The sequence below is a fragment of the Pleurodeles waltl genome, chromosome 3_1 (assembly GCF_031143425.1).
Source record: "Pleurodeles waltl isolate 20211129_DDA chromosome 3_1, aPleWal1.hap1.20221129, whole genome shotgun sequence".
Classification (NCBI taxonomy): domain Eukaryota; kingdom Metazoa; phylum Chordata; class Amphibia; order Caudata; family Salamandridae; genus Pleurodeles; species Pleurodeles waltl.
In genome coordinates this window covers 761365985-761378049 of record NC_090440.1, presented here as the reverse complement: position 1 = coordinate 761378049, position 12065 = coordinate 761365985, and the positions used below count along the sequence as shown (strand labels likewise).

General features: G+C 43.9%; 1 protein-coding gene across 2 annotated transcripts in view; it reads left to right on the top strand.

Annotated features, from left to right (window-relative positions):
- The window catches only part of CYB5R2 (cytochrome b5 reductase 2), a 108797-nt gene that overhangs the window by 53599 nt on the left and 43133 nt on the right, over positions 1–12065 (top strand). For both annotated transcript variants that reach the window (XM_069223555.1, XM_069223554.1), the window contains exons 4-5: positions 2498–2604; positions 8138–8267. In XM_069223555.1, the coding sequence (XP_069079656.1) occupies positions 2498–2604; positions 8138–8267 (237 nt within the window). The remainder of the gene's footprint in view (positions 1–2497; positions 2605–8137; positions 8268–12065) is intronic.

Sequence of the window (12065 nt, the reverse complement as noted above, 5' to 3'; positions counted from 1 at the left end):
CATAAGATGCACCATCTTATGCTAACACAACCGCCATCATACAACTACTGCCATACTGCAATAAACGCACCGTTTATTGCAGTATGGCAGTAGTTGTATTGGTATATGAGGTTAGTTATTTGAACATTTGAAGATAGGTTTGTTAGTTTATGAGGTTGTTTATGTGGACGTATGATTATGAGTGTGATGACATGATCCTGATTGTGTTGTGTGTGATGGTGGTTATGTGGAGTTATAAGGATGGGTGTGTTGGCATATGATGTTGGTTTTGTGGATGTATCACACTGTGTGTTTGTGTATGATGGTGTGTTGTCTTTTGATGTTAGTTGTTTAAAACTAGGATGTTGGTTGTGATAGATTATGGTGGTGGGTGTGCTGGCATATGAAGGTTGGTTGTGTGGACATATAGGGGGTTATTACAACTTTGGAGGAGGTGTTAATCCGTCCCAAAAGTGACGGATATACCACCAGCCGTATTACGAGTTCCATAGGATATAATGGACTCGTAATACGGCTGGTGGTATATCCGTCCCTTTACCGTCACTTTTGGGACGGATTAACACCTCCTCCAAAGTTGTAATAACCCCCATAGTGTGTTGGCGGATTATGTAATTGCAGACAAAGTAGTGTCTCGTGTAGCTGGGCTTGATGTAGTGAAATGCATTACATTTTGCGCTGATGATAAAAACTGTGAAATGAGGTGTGTCACAAAAATACATGTAATGATGCTTGCTTATAAACTTGTTAATACACAAATGTTATACTACACAAAGGATCCTCCACCTTTCTGGGCAGCGATCATAACAGAGTAGAAAAAAAGGATAGAGAAACGTAAAAAATGTTGGAGGGTGCAGATTTATTGTCCCACGAGACTACATCATCATTCTATCACCACTGAAAACTGTAAAAGTCATGTACGAGGGAGTTACAGAAATGCATCAATGTCAGAGGTGGTTTCAGCAAAAAATAAAGTGATGTTAGTTTCAAGAAAAAAGCCTTGGTCATATCATGCACTTTGGAAAAGAACAGCCATTTTCGTCTGGCTGGCAATCTTGTCAATCCATAAAACCGTTGGTAGAGTACCAATATAGCACAACATGGCGATTTTAAAATCTTGTAAAACCTCCTTAAATGAGATTGAAAAAATGATCATGGTTGCCTTTGTTTCATGTGAAAAACTCTTCATGCATGGAGCAGAGGGAGTTGTGCAGTTGAAGCTCAGGGAGTCCTTCAGGATTTATTGCAAACAAGTCAAATATAAAAAAACAGTACTATTCTGAATAAAGTTCTTGTTTCCTGCCAAGTTGTATATAGTTCAGTGTTTTGCTCTACTGGAAAGAAAATATTACTACGAGAGTCAAAATGACGAACACAGCATATTTACTCTCCCAGCTAGAAGAATGGCGTCATCTATATTATACATTAAGGGGCATATTTATACTTGTTTTATGCCGAATTTGTGTAATTTTTTTTACGCAAATTCGGTGCAAAACTAACTCCATATTTATACTTTGGCGCTAGACCCGTCTAGCGCCAAATTTATAGAGTTAGTCATTTTTGGACGTGAAAACCTACTTTGCGCAAATGAGATGCAAAGTAAGTGTTCCCGTGCAAAAAATGTCTCTATGGCCTTAGCACAATATTTATCCCCCTGTGCTAAAATCACACATGGGAGGGAGGAGGGGTCACAAAATGGAGCAAAGCTTGCTTTGCACCATTTTTTAACGCCTGGCTCAGGGCAGGCGTTAGGGGACCTGTGGGCCTATTTCCATGGTGGAACACCACGGAATAAACCCACAGGTGCCCTCCCCAGGCCAGAGGGACACCCCCACCCACACCAGAGGGACAGCGGAGGATGGATGACCCCATCCCAGGTAAGTATAAGTAAGTATTTTATTCTATGTTTTAAAGCGCCATTGGGGCCCTGAAATGGGCCCCTACAGCGCACTGGGTGTAATGGCCATGCCCAGGGGACCCTGGTCCCCTGTGCTGGCAGTTGGGGTGGTGGGCATGACTCCTATGTGGTATGGATGGTTTTGCATCAGAAAATGACTCTAGGCAGGTTAGAGTCATTTTTTGGTGCAAAACCCCCTTCCTCCATACCGCCACCCCTACCCGACTAACATCTTTTTTTTTTTTACGCTAGCCTACCCTTTGCACCGGCTTGCACCATTCCATAAATATAGTGCCCGGCTGGTGCACATAAATGGTGCAAGCCGGTGCTAAACGTTTTGGTGCAAAACGGCGTTAGTGCAGTCTTGTACCAAAAAATATAAATCAGGGCTTAAGCATCCCATGAAACAGCAAAACAGATTTTAGTGAAATTTATTGTATATACGTGAGAGAGATGAAAAGACCAGATTTCATAGTCGGTGATCAAAAGTGACACCTGGCGGTAAAAATTCAAAGAGATATATGGTATTTGATGTTATCTCACCAGAAATATACATAATAGATGTGAAATAATTACTAGAGAATATATTTTGTTTCTTTCCAGGACAGCATATTTTCCTCACTGCAAAAGTCAATGGCAATCTTGTGATTCGTGCCTACACTCCTGTTTCTAGTGATGAAGTTAAAGGTTATGTGGATTTAATTGTCAAGGTAATGTCTACTGTGCAACTCATTGTTCTCTGATCAGTCCTGGGGTTACATAGTACGAGGTTCAACTTTTATAATGTTTTTGTTTCTAATGTGCTGTAACTTGTCAACAGTGTTACTCAGAAGGGTCACAGACAAATGGTGACGAATGAGAGGGGAGAAGGAAGCGTTCTGGCAAAGTCAGTCAGCAAAAATCTAGAGAGACAGTCGGAGGAGAAGGGTAGTGGTAATAGACAGGTCTGTGACGAACAGAAAGATGAAGTAAGGAGGGCACAGAGATTGGTTTGGAAACAAGAGGCGCAGAGAAAATTGGGCATTTAGAAGATGTAGAAGGTCACAGAAAAAGGTCAGAGCGAAAAAGGAGCAACGAGATGACAGCAGTAAAGGACAAAGGAGATGGTTAACTCTGAGCTGGGACATTGCCGTATTCAAACTCACCTAGAGCTATCAAAAATACCAGACACTATTGAAACTGATGTGTAAAACTCCTTAAGGGAACCTTTGGGGAACGTTGAGTCAGGTCAGTGGACCAATTAAGTGTTATTACAATTGTACATTTAAGGTACAGTAAGCTCCATGCATGCCTTTCTATTTAGGCTTTTGTTTGGTGAAGGCTGCAGAACGTTTGAGCCTAATCCACACCTTTTTTGACTCGCTATCTCTAAGAGACTGGTGCCATAAGATGTTTTCATTAAGAAAGCACTTATCCATTTCAACTCTCTTTCTAGGAACACCTTTATGTTCCACATGGAGCCATTTTGTGTAGATCATAGATCAGAATTTGTCAGTTTCAAAGCTCTGCAGTACCAGCAGTTTGCAAAGATTGGTCCACAAATGTTATAATCAATACCTCAAGAAAATAACATTTAATTAAGAAGAAACAAGCGCTATGCAATCACCATTGTTGCCTGGGGCCAGCAAATTTAGTGAACTAGGTGCAGTTTTTCCATCTGGTCGTCCAAACTCACTTGTGCATGCTATGGCATCACTATGTGATCATTACGTACTTGGCAGTTCAGACCGCCATGCCATGGGTGGCGGAAAAGACCGCCACCGGCATGGCGGTCTGAACCGCCATATTACTAAAACACAGGGAGGGCGGCCTGTGGCGGCCCTCCGCCACTGCCAGGCAACAGCCGACAGGCAGCCTGACGATGGCAGATTACATTATCCAACAGGGCAGCGCTTCAAGCAGCGCTTCCCTCCAGATAATGTACCCTGTTTCCCCAGCCTTTCTAGCGAAAGGCTGGTGGAAGAGGTGCTCTGGGGCCCCTATGGGCAGTGCAACCATGGACTTAGCATGGGCAGTGCAGGGGGCCCCCATGCAGTGCCCTGTCGTGCAGGTCACTGCCCAATTTACGAGCAGTGATCTGCGCGACGGGTGCTGCTGCACCCGCCACACTGAGGCATTTGCGACGGCTCCATTGGCATCCGTTGGCAATGTGCCGCCCTGCATTCTGCTGGGTGGCGGGCGGAAACAGTGTTCTTTATGCGGCCGGCGGGGTCTCAAGTGGTCTGGCTGTCTATAGAAAGACCGCCAGCATGAACACGGCGGTGTTTACCACCGTGTTCATAATGACCCCTATAGTCATGGACCTTTAGAGCTGGTGTGTAGGGTACCCATCCAGCATCACTTTCAGCCCCTACTGTGGCACAGAAACCCCCCCACACACACTAAGCTGATGCTTTGAAGTGTTTTTCTGAGCTCTAGGTAGTATTTATTTATTTCTAGTTTCAAACCTATAATTTTTTCATTATTATTATTCCTTTTTAATCGGTCATCTCCCTATAAAAAAAAAGACAAGGCTGTGAAGTACATTACTTTTTGAAGACACTATGAAGATGTTTCCATGTTCCTTCTATGATGTTAATAGTAGATAATGAGGGCATTAAAAACAAATGTGAAAATCATCTGAGGCCCATTTTGCTATCTTCCGTAAAGTAATTGCAGTCGTAGAGTTTGCGTGGTATTTTCACTATTCAAGCTTGCTCCCTGTAATGGATACATTTGGAGGTTGGACCTGATTAGTAATAAAGCCCCCGAGAGCAAATGTAGTGCCTCATTTAGACTTTGATGGATACCATGGTTTGCCAGAACAGTGGAGGCATTGGCGTCCGCTCTTCAGGCAGAAGACCGTCCAGTGTATTTAAAAAAATAATAATAATGGCTGTTGTTAGACCTGTCATTTTTCAGGGTCATCCCCAAACTTTTTGCCTTTCTCCTCCTATTTTACGGACCTCTTTTTTTTGGCTCTAGGACTCTGAGCACTTTATCACGGCTGATCAGTACTAAACCATGTGCTCTCCCTTCCAAATTTGGTATGATTGGCTTACACCTAATTGGCACATCTAATTTACGTGTAAGTCCCTTGCACAGTGGTATCCCTATACCCACATACTACATATGTCTCTCCTAAGGTAGGTCCCTGTGTGAGTAAAAGGCAGGACATGTGCCTGGTTGTGTGCCCTGTCTTGGTAGTGTCAAGCAGCCTATTTGGTTCCTCACTACTGTGAGTGGTACCTTTCTCATAGGATTGCACTGGAAATGCCCTAACATATGTCTAAGTGGTGTTGCCTAATTTGTGAGGGGTAGCGCAGGCATGTTTGATATGGTTATAATGGTAGTGAGAAATGCTGCTTACTGGTGTGGGTGGATTTGTTATTACCAGTATAAAAATGCCACTTTTATTCTCTAGGCTTATGACTCTGGTGTTTTGAAGCTTGAGTCCAATCCTCGTCTGGGGCAGAGTGGCAGCTGGGCTTTGTGCATACCTTTCAGACAGCCTGTACACAGGGAGGGTGGAGGTGTCAAAAAAGTGCATCTACATATTGAATGGTGTTCCTGGACTAGGAGAGGGAGAGTTGTGGCACACCCACATTTGTAAAGGCTGTGCCCTGGCCTCACACAAATGGCCTGTTTACCCCCGACTAATTTTCTGGAGCCAGTGCTGGAGGAGGAAGGGGACACTCCTGGAACCGGTCAATACTGGTTGGAACCCCTTCTCCCTCTCTTGTGGAGCCTGCGCAAAATGAGTATAAGTATGGGGGGATCTTCACCCACATTTTTAGACACTAATGGACAACTGAACTGGACACCAGATGCTGCTGGAAGGACTCGCCAGGAACCGCCTTGGGACTGCTGCTATTGTGCTGACCTGTGACCTGATAGGTCACTGAGAGAGACTTCCACTGCCTGTGAACCCTTGTGCTGGCCTGCTTGCTTGGGTCCTGCAGCCCTGTGCCCCTATTGCTGTTTCCAGGGGCTGGGTGGAGTCCCCCCTTTCTCCCTGTTTGGATTACCTCGGTGCAGAAGGAGCACCACAGTAGTCTCCTGCTTGAGCGGCGGGGTGTGCTCTGTGTTCCTGCTTCCGTGCATGGGTAGCCCTGTTTTCCTATTCTATGCACACTAACATATGAAGAGTGCTGTATTCCCTCATCATTTCTGAGCATGAGGGTCACTCCTCTCTTTTCCCTAGAGCGCTCAGTGTTTGGAATACAGCGGGCGTAGGGAGCACCCCAGTGTTACTGTTGTGGTGCCCCACACCACCCCTAGCACAGGAGAGAACAGGAGGAGCCGGCTGGGAACCTCAGAGCCTCTGGCCGCTGGAGCACTAGTGGGCGCTTCTGGCTGCTGAGAAATCACTGCAGTGGCCCAGGCCGGTGTGACGGACCCTGCCACCAGAGGTTGGACATACCCAGAGGGGCTGCCGTGTGGCCAGGTACCACCGTGAAGGAGGATGCCTGCTGGTCGCGCAGGAGGGAGACGATCCCTGCCGACCAGGAGGTCATCCTGTGAAGAGATGCGCAGTCTCAAGAAACTAAGGCAGGCTGTGCGGGAGACAGCAGCTGTGCCGTGCGGACACAGGCGACTGCCATCTAATTCCCTCCTTTCTTTTCTACCAGGAGGGTTTCCCCCACCATACCCTGATTGGGGCCAAACCCAGCTGGAGGGGTATTGGTGGTTGTGGCGGCCCCCGCAAGAGGAGTGGGACCGCAGCTCTTTCTATCAAAGCAGATACCGTATTTTATAGTAGGAGCACGTCAGCTCCGTGGGGACAGCGTGCAAGTTTATTCCACTACCGCATTCTCCCTAGTAGGAGCACAGGAGCTCCTGCGTTTCACATATGAGGCCAGGGTTTACCGCCCCTTTTATAATATGTGTGCAGATGCATTCATGATCATGTCCTGGCATTTTTGGTAATATGTTTATCCTGATATGTACATTCCTGGTAATAATGAAAACCTGACTACTGCTTGTGGTGGAGAATAACCAGTAACCTATATGTTTCATATGTCTTCTGCTTGCTTTTGCTGAGTGCTAGTAACCTGTGTGATGTTCTGACAACAGCTTCTGTAGCAGAGTATTACTGATGCATGTGTTTAGTCTAGTGATGGGTTATGCAATGCAGTTTATTTTTATATATCTTGTTGTATTTCCTTTGTGGTGTATTTATTGTGTCACGTGTTGTGTGTGTTGTGCAAACGCTTTACACATTGCTTCTAGGAGAAGCTTGACTGCTCATGCCAAGCTACCAAGGGGGTGAGCAGGGGTGATCTTGGGTATGTAACTCCCTCGCCATGACTATAGTGGGTGGCTTCTGCCTGGCTTAGGTGCATATCCTAGCCAACCAGAAACCCCATTTCTAACAGATGTCATGCACAGGGATTTTTTTTATTTTCTTTGAACATGGATGCCATTGTGTGTTTTTAATATCTGAGGCTTTTATGCCATGAATGAAGGTCCCAGATTGGGAAAAGAGTGTCAGTTGCTTCACCCTGAATAGGGCAGAGCAATAGTCACTATCACCCGACGGTCCTGTGGCCCAGCGCCATCACGTTAGAGCTGTCACCTGAAGCTCTGCCATTAGAAACCTAGTACTCCATCCAGTGAGGAATGGTTGGGGGAGTCTGGTAGTCATGAGTTTGACAGGGTGGGTAGTATCACCAATTCCTGGCGTGCTCACACTCCCTCAGCTTTTTTTTTACCTCTAGTGTTTTATGTGGATACTGGACCCTAATGTGCACAGACAGTTTTAGCCCCTGTTTTGTTTGTTTGTTTTCACCACAATTTTAAGCTCTTGGTGTTTTTATTTATGCTAAGAGTGCTAAACGCAAGCATAATTTGCGTTCAAGTCAAACAAAACTTGTTGTCACCCATTTTTTGTCCAAGAGGCAAAATCTAATTGATGGACATGAAAAGTATTTCATGCAAATACTATTCTGAGCTTTTGCCTAAAAAAGAGGTGATTTCCAAGGGGAAATGTGCATACCCACTTCAATCTTGAGTTTGGGTAGCTGATCCTCAAAAATGAGCATTAAGGGAACTCTGATTTATGTATAATGTTACAGCCCAGATCCAAAACCTCCCCCAGACAAAATGTGATTTGCACGTGTTCCCAGGTCCTCTTCCTGTTTGTCCAAAGTAGAAAATGTATTTTTGAATGAGTGTTCTGTGTACTGTAAACCTTTTGTCTAGGTTATAATGTAATGATTGCAGAGAAATTGTCTCAGTGGGTCACAACTTCTTACTTTGCAGGTCTACTACAAGAACACACATCCTAAATTTCCAGAAGGAGGGAAAATGTCGCAGTATTTAGACAACTTGAAGATTGGGGAAACAATTGACTTCCGTGGCCCAAATGGATTGCTGGTCTACAATGGCAGAGGTAAATAAAGGACAAAGGATTCTGACAAAAATATACTGACTGCAACTTATCAACAACAAGAGTTGGGAAGAGTCAGTACAAGGACGTTCTGTTTGCTTACGTTTAGTTTGAGGGATGTGGTGGTATGGGAATGGTTGATTGGAACGGAGGAAGTGTAGATGGGATCTGGTGACGAGATTCATAGGGCTAAAAACAAATGGTATAAAGTAGTGAAAGACATTTTTGCAGTGACCACCCTTGGACTTTACTGTCATTGTTAAAACTTCCTATATTAAGAATACATTCTCAGTACCTTCCTAATTTAAAGGTAAGTTCTGAATGCATTATCCATATTTATCTGAACTGGGGGCAGAGTAGTAAGTGGAGAATTAATGCGAAATCGAGACAATGTTACTTGGTGATGAATGAAAGCATGAACAGGTTTATTAAAAAGTGATGTAGCATTTTCATCCTTCACAGGAATTAATGCCCAATGAGGTCAACAGATCATTAGACCCTGTGTAGGGTGTCAAAGAACCATACAACAGAGATTAAATACCAACCAGATAGGTTAGACAGTATGACCAATTTGGCCATACACGCAAAACTCCAGTCAGGAATAAAGGTAAGTGATTTATTACAAACTCTAGCTTAGTGTCATATAGACAACTTGCAGAACAAAGTTATAAAGATACAGAATCACCAAGGGTTGCCCAATGCGACAAAATAAGTTTGAACAAACTAGCATTAATAAAACTAAACATTTTACAAGAAAATGCATAACATTAACAAGAGAATCTGAGATAGAGAAAATAAACATTGCTCAGCTTTGCATCAATGCAATTCAAGTCATCGAAGTTCAATTTAGCTGGGCACAGGGAAACCCTGTTAGCCAAATTAAGTGCAAACATGTGGGTTGGAACACTTGTGGGCAAAAACCAAAAGGTACAAAAAGTGCAAAAGAATTTGGAAAAGGGTAACCTCGTGCAACAGGGTACTAACTAAGGTGTGCAAAAGGTAGGTGAAAAGAGAAAGCGTCAGCATGTCAGAAGCTCGATCAAGAGTCTTTTACAAAGGGTTAGGGGGAAACTCTGTAAGTCAGAAAGGCATTTCAAAGGGGAAAGGCAGAGAGGAAGATACCTCTCCATCCAAGCAGCTCAGCATGTGAGTTCTTCATCAGCTAAGATTCTGTCTGGATTCTAAATTATGAATCTGACCAAAGTCCAGCTGGTTAACGACATATCAAAGTTCATGTAAAATCTTATTTCCCAGATCTGTCATGGGAACAGCATCCATCCATGTAACTCCATACAATATTGAAATAAATGTTTAAAATGCTAGTCCACAGTTCAGGCTGTTCCACATCCAAAGTCAAAATTGTGTAACTCTCTATGTGTAAAGAAAATAAGTAGGGACCTATTACCAAAGCTAGTCTTCTCATGGGAATGAAGTCTGAAAGAATATGCATGTTAAGAAATAAATCGCCATTCTCTGCACAGTCACGGAATAAAGGCCTTGCAGGCCTCACTTAAGCTAATGCGAGTGAATTAATACAGCATATTTGATTTATAAATTCTAATAAGCACATTTTAATATGAAAACTTATAAATTCAACATTCATAATTTTTCATTAATATTGATGTTACAGTAAATTCTGAAAAATTAACTCTGTTAATACATTTCAGGCAGAACAACACAAAACTGCATTTCTCTATTTTTGCACACATATTTGAATCACTAATCATTAGAAAGTCGATATCATTTCAATACACACCATCAATTTAAAGTCTAGATTATAACATAATATCAATACCATCATTCAAACATTTAATTAACCTTTGATACCACCAGGGTTTCAACATTGGTCTAAGCGAATGAACACTTAAAATGGTTTCTCAGTGCTTCTTTCTACAATCAAACTATTAGTATTTTGGTTAACATAATGTATAAACTGTCATGTATAGGTAACTTCTTTGACATGAGGGACAGCACAAAAATCTAGAGTACATCAAAAGTGTTAATTAAAAATTGTGAAAATACAATACATACATGTTAGAAATGGGGTTTTTGGTTGGCAGTCAGGTTGCCCTCTGTCCAAGCGAGAACCCTCACTCTAGTCAGGGTAAGTCACACCCAATCCAAGATTATCCTGTGCCCACCCTCTGGTAGCTTGCCACGAGCAGTCAGGCTTAACTTAGAAGGCAATGTGTAAAGTATTTGTGCAATAAATCATACAATAACACAATATAGCACCATAAAAATACACCACACAGTGTTTAGAAAAATATATAATATTTATCAGGATAATTGTAAGTCAAAACGAATAAAGATGCAATGTGAAATTGTAGAGGTATCACTGAAAAGTGATATAAAGTGTCTTAAGTCTTTAAAAAGCAAACAAAGTCTCTTTCAAGCACAAAGTACCTGGTTTCTGGTGGAAAATCTCCGCAAAGGGCCGCAGAAGAAGAGATACGTGGAAAAATGGTGTGTGTGTCGATTTCTCCCCTGCACACACGGACTTGCGTCGTTATTTTTCACGCGGGGAAGTCGAGCGTCATTTTCCGGTGCGTGGACAGTCTCTTTCTATGGGCCGTGGAGATTACCAGATGTCCCGGGTCTGTGCGTGGATTTTCCTGCTTATTTTCCGGCTGCGCGTCGTTCCGCGGGGCTGTGCGTCGAAGTTTCGTTCTCACGGCAGGTGTTGCATCAATTCTCTCTCTGGAAGTCGGGCGGCATTGTCCTTGCGAGGCCGTGCGTCGAAGTTCCGGCCGACCCGAAGGCATCGCGTCAGTCGGTGTGCGGCGTTTTTCTTGCCGTGGAACAAGCTGTGCGTCGAAATTATCGGCGCACGAAGAGTCCAAATGAAAAAGAGAAGTCTTTTTGGTCCTGAGACTTCAGGGAACAGGAGGCAAGCTCTATCCAAGCCCTTGGAGAGCACTTTTACAGCCAGACAAGAGTTCAGCAAGGCAGCAGGGCAACAGCAAGGCAGCAGTCCTTTGTAGAAAGCAGTCAGGTGAGTCCTTTAGGCAGCCAGGCAGTTCTTCTTGGCAGGATGCAGGTTCTGGTTCAGGTTTCTTCTCCAGCAAGTGTCTGGTGAGGTAGGGCAGAGGCCCTGTTTTATACCCAAATGTGCCTTTGAAGTGGGGGAGACTTCAAAAGAGTGGCTAAGAAGTGCACCAGGTCCCCTTTCAGTTAAATCCTGTCTGCCAGGGTCCCAGTAGGGGGTGTGGCAGTCCTTTGTGTGAGAGGAGGCCCTCCACCCTCCCAGCCCAGGAAGACCCATTCAAAATGCAGATGTATGCAAGTGAGGCTGAGTACCCTGTGTTTGGGGTGTGTCTGAGTCAATGCACAAGGAGCTGTCATCTAAGCCCAGCCAGACGTGGATTGTAAGGCACAGAAAGATTTAAGTGCAAAGAAATGCTCACTTTCTAAAAGTGGCATTTCTAGAATAGTAATATTAAATCCAACTTCACCAGTCAGCAAGATTTGGATTACCATTCTGGCCATACTAAATATGACCTTCCTACTCCTTTCAGATCAGCAGCTACCACTCCAATACTGTATGAGGGCAGCCCCAATGTTAGCCTGTGAAGGGAGCAGGCCTCACAGTAGTGCAAAAATGAATTTAGGAGTTTTACACTACCAGGACATGTAAACTACACAGGTACATGTCCTGCCTTTCACCCACACAGCACCCTGCTCCTGGGGTTACCTAGGGCACACATTAGAGGTGACTTATATGTGGAGAAAGGGGAGGTTTAGGCTTGGCAAGTACTTTTAAATGCCAAGTCGAGGTGACAGTGAAACTGCACACACATG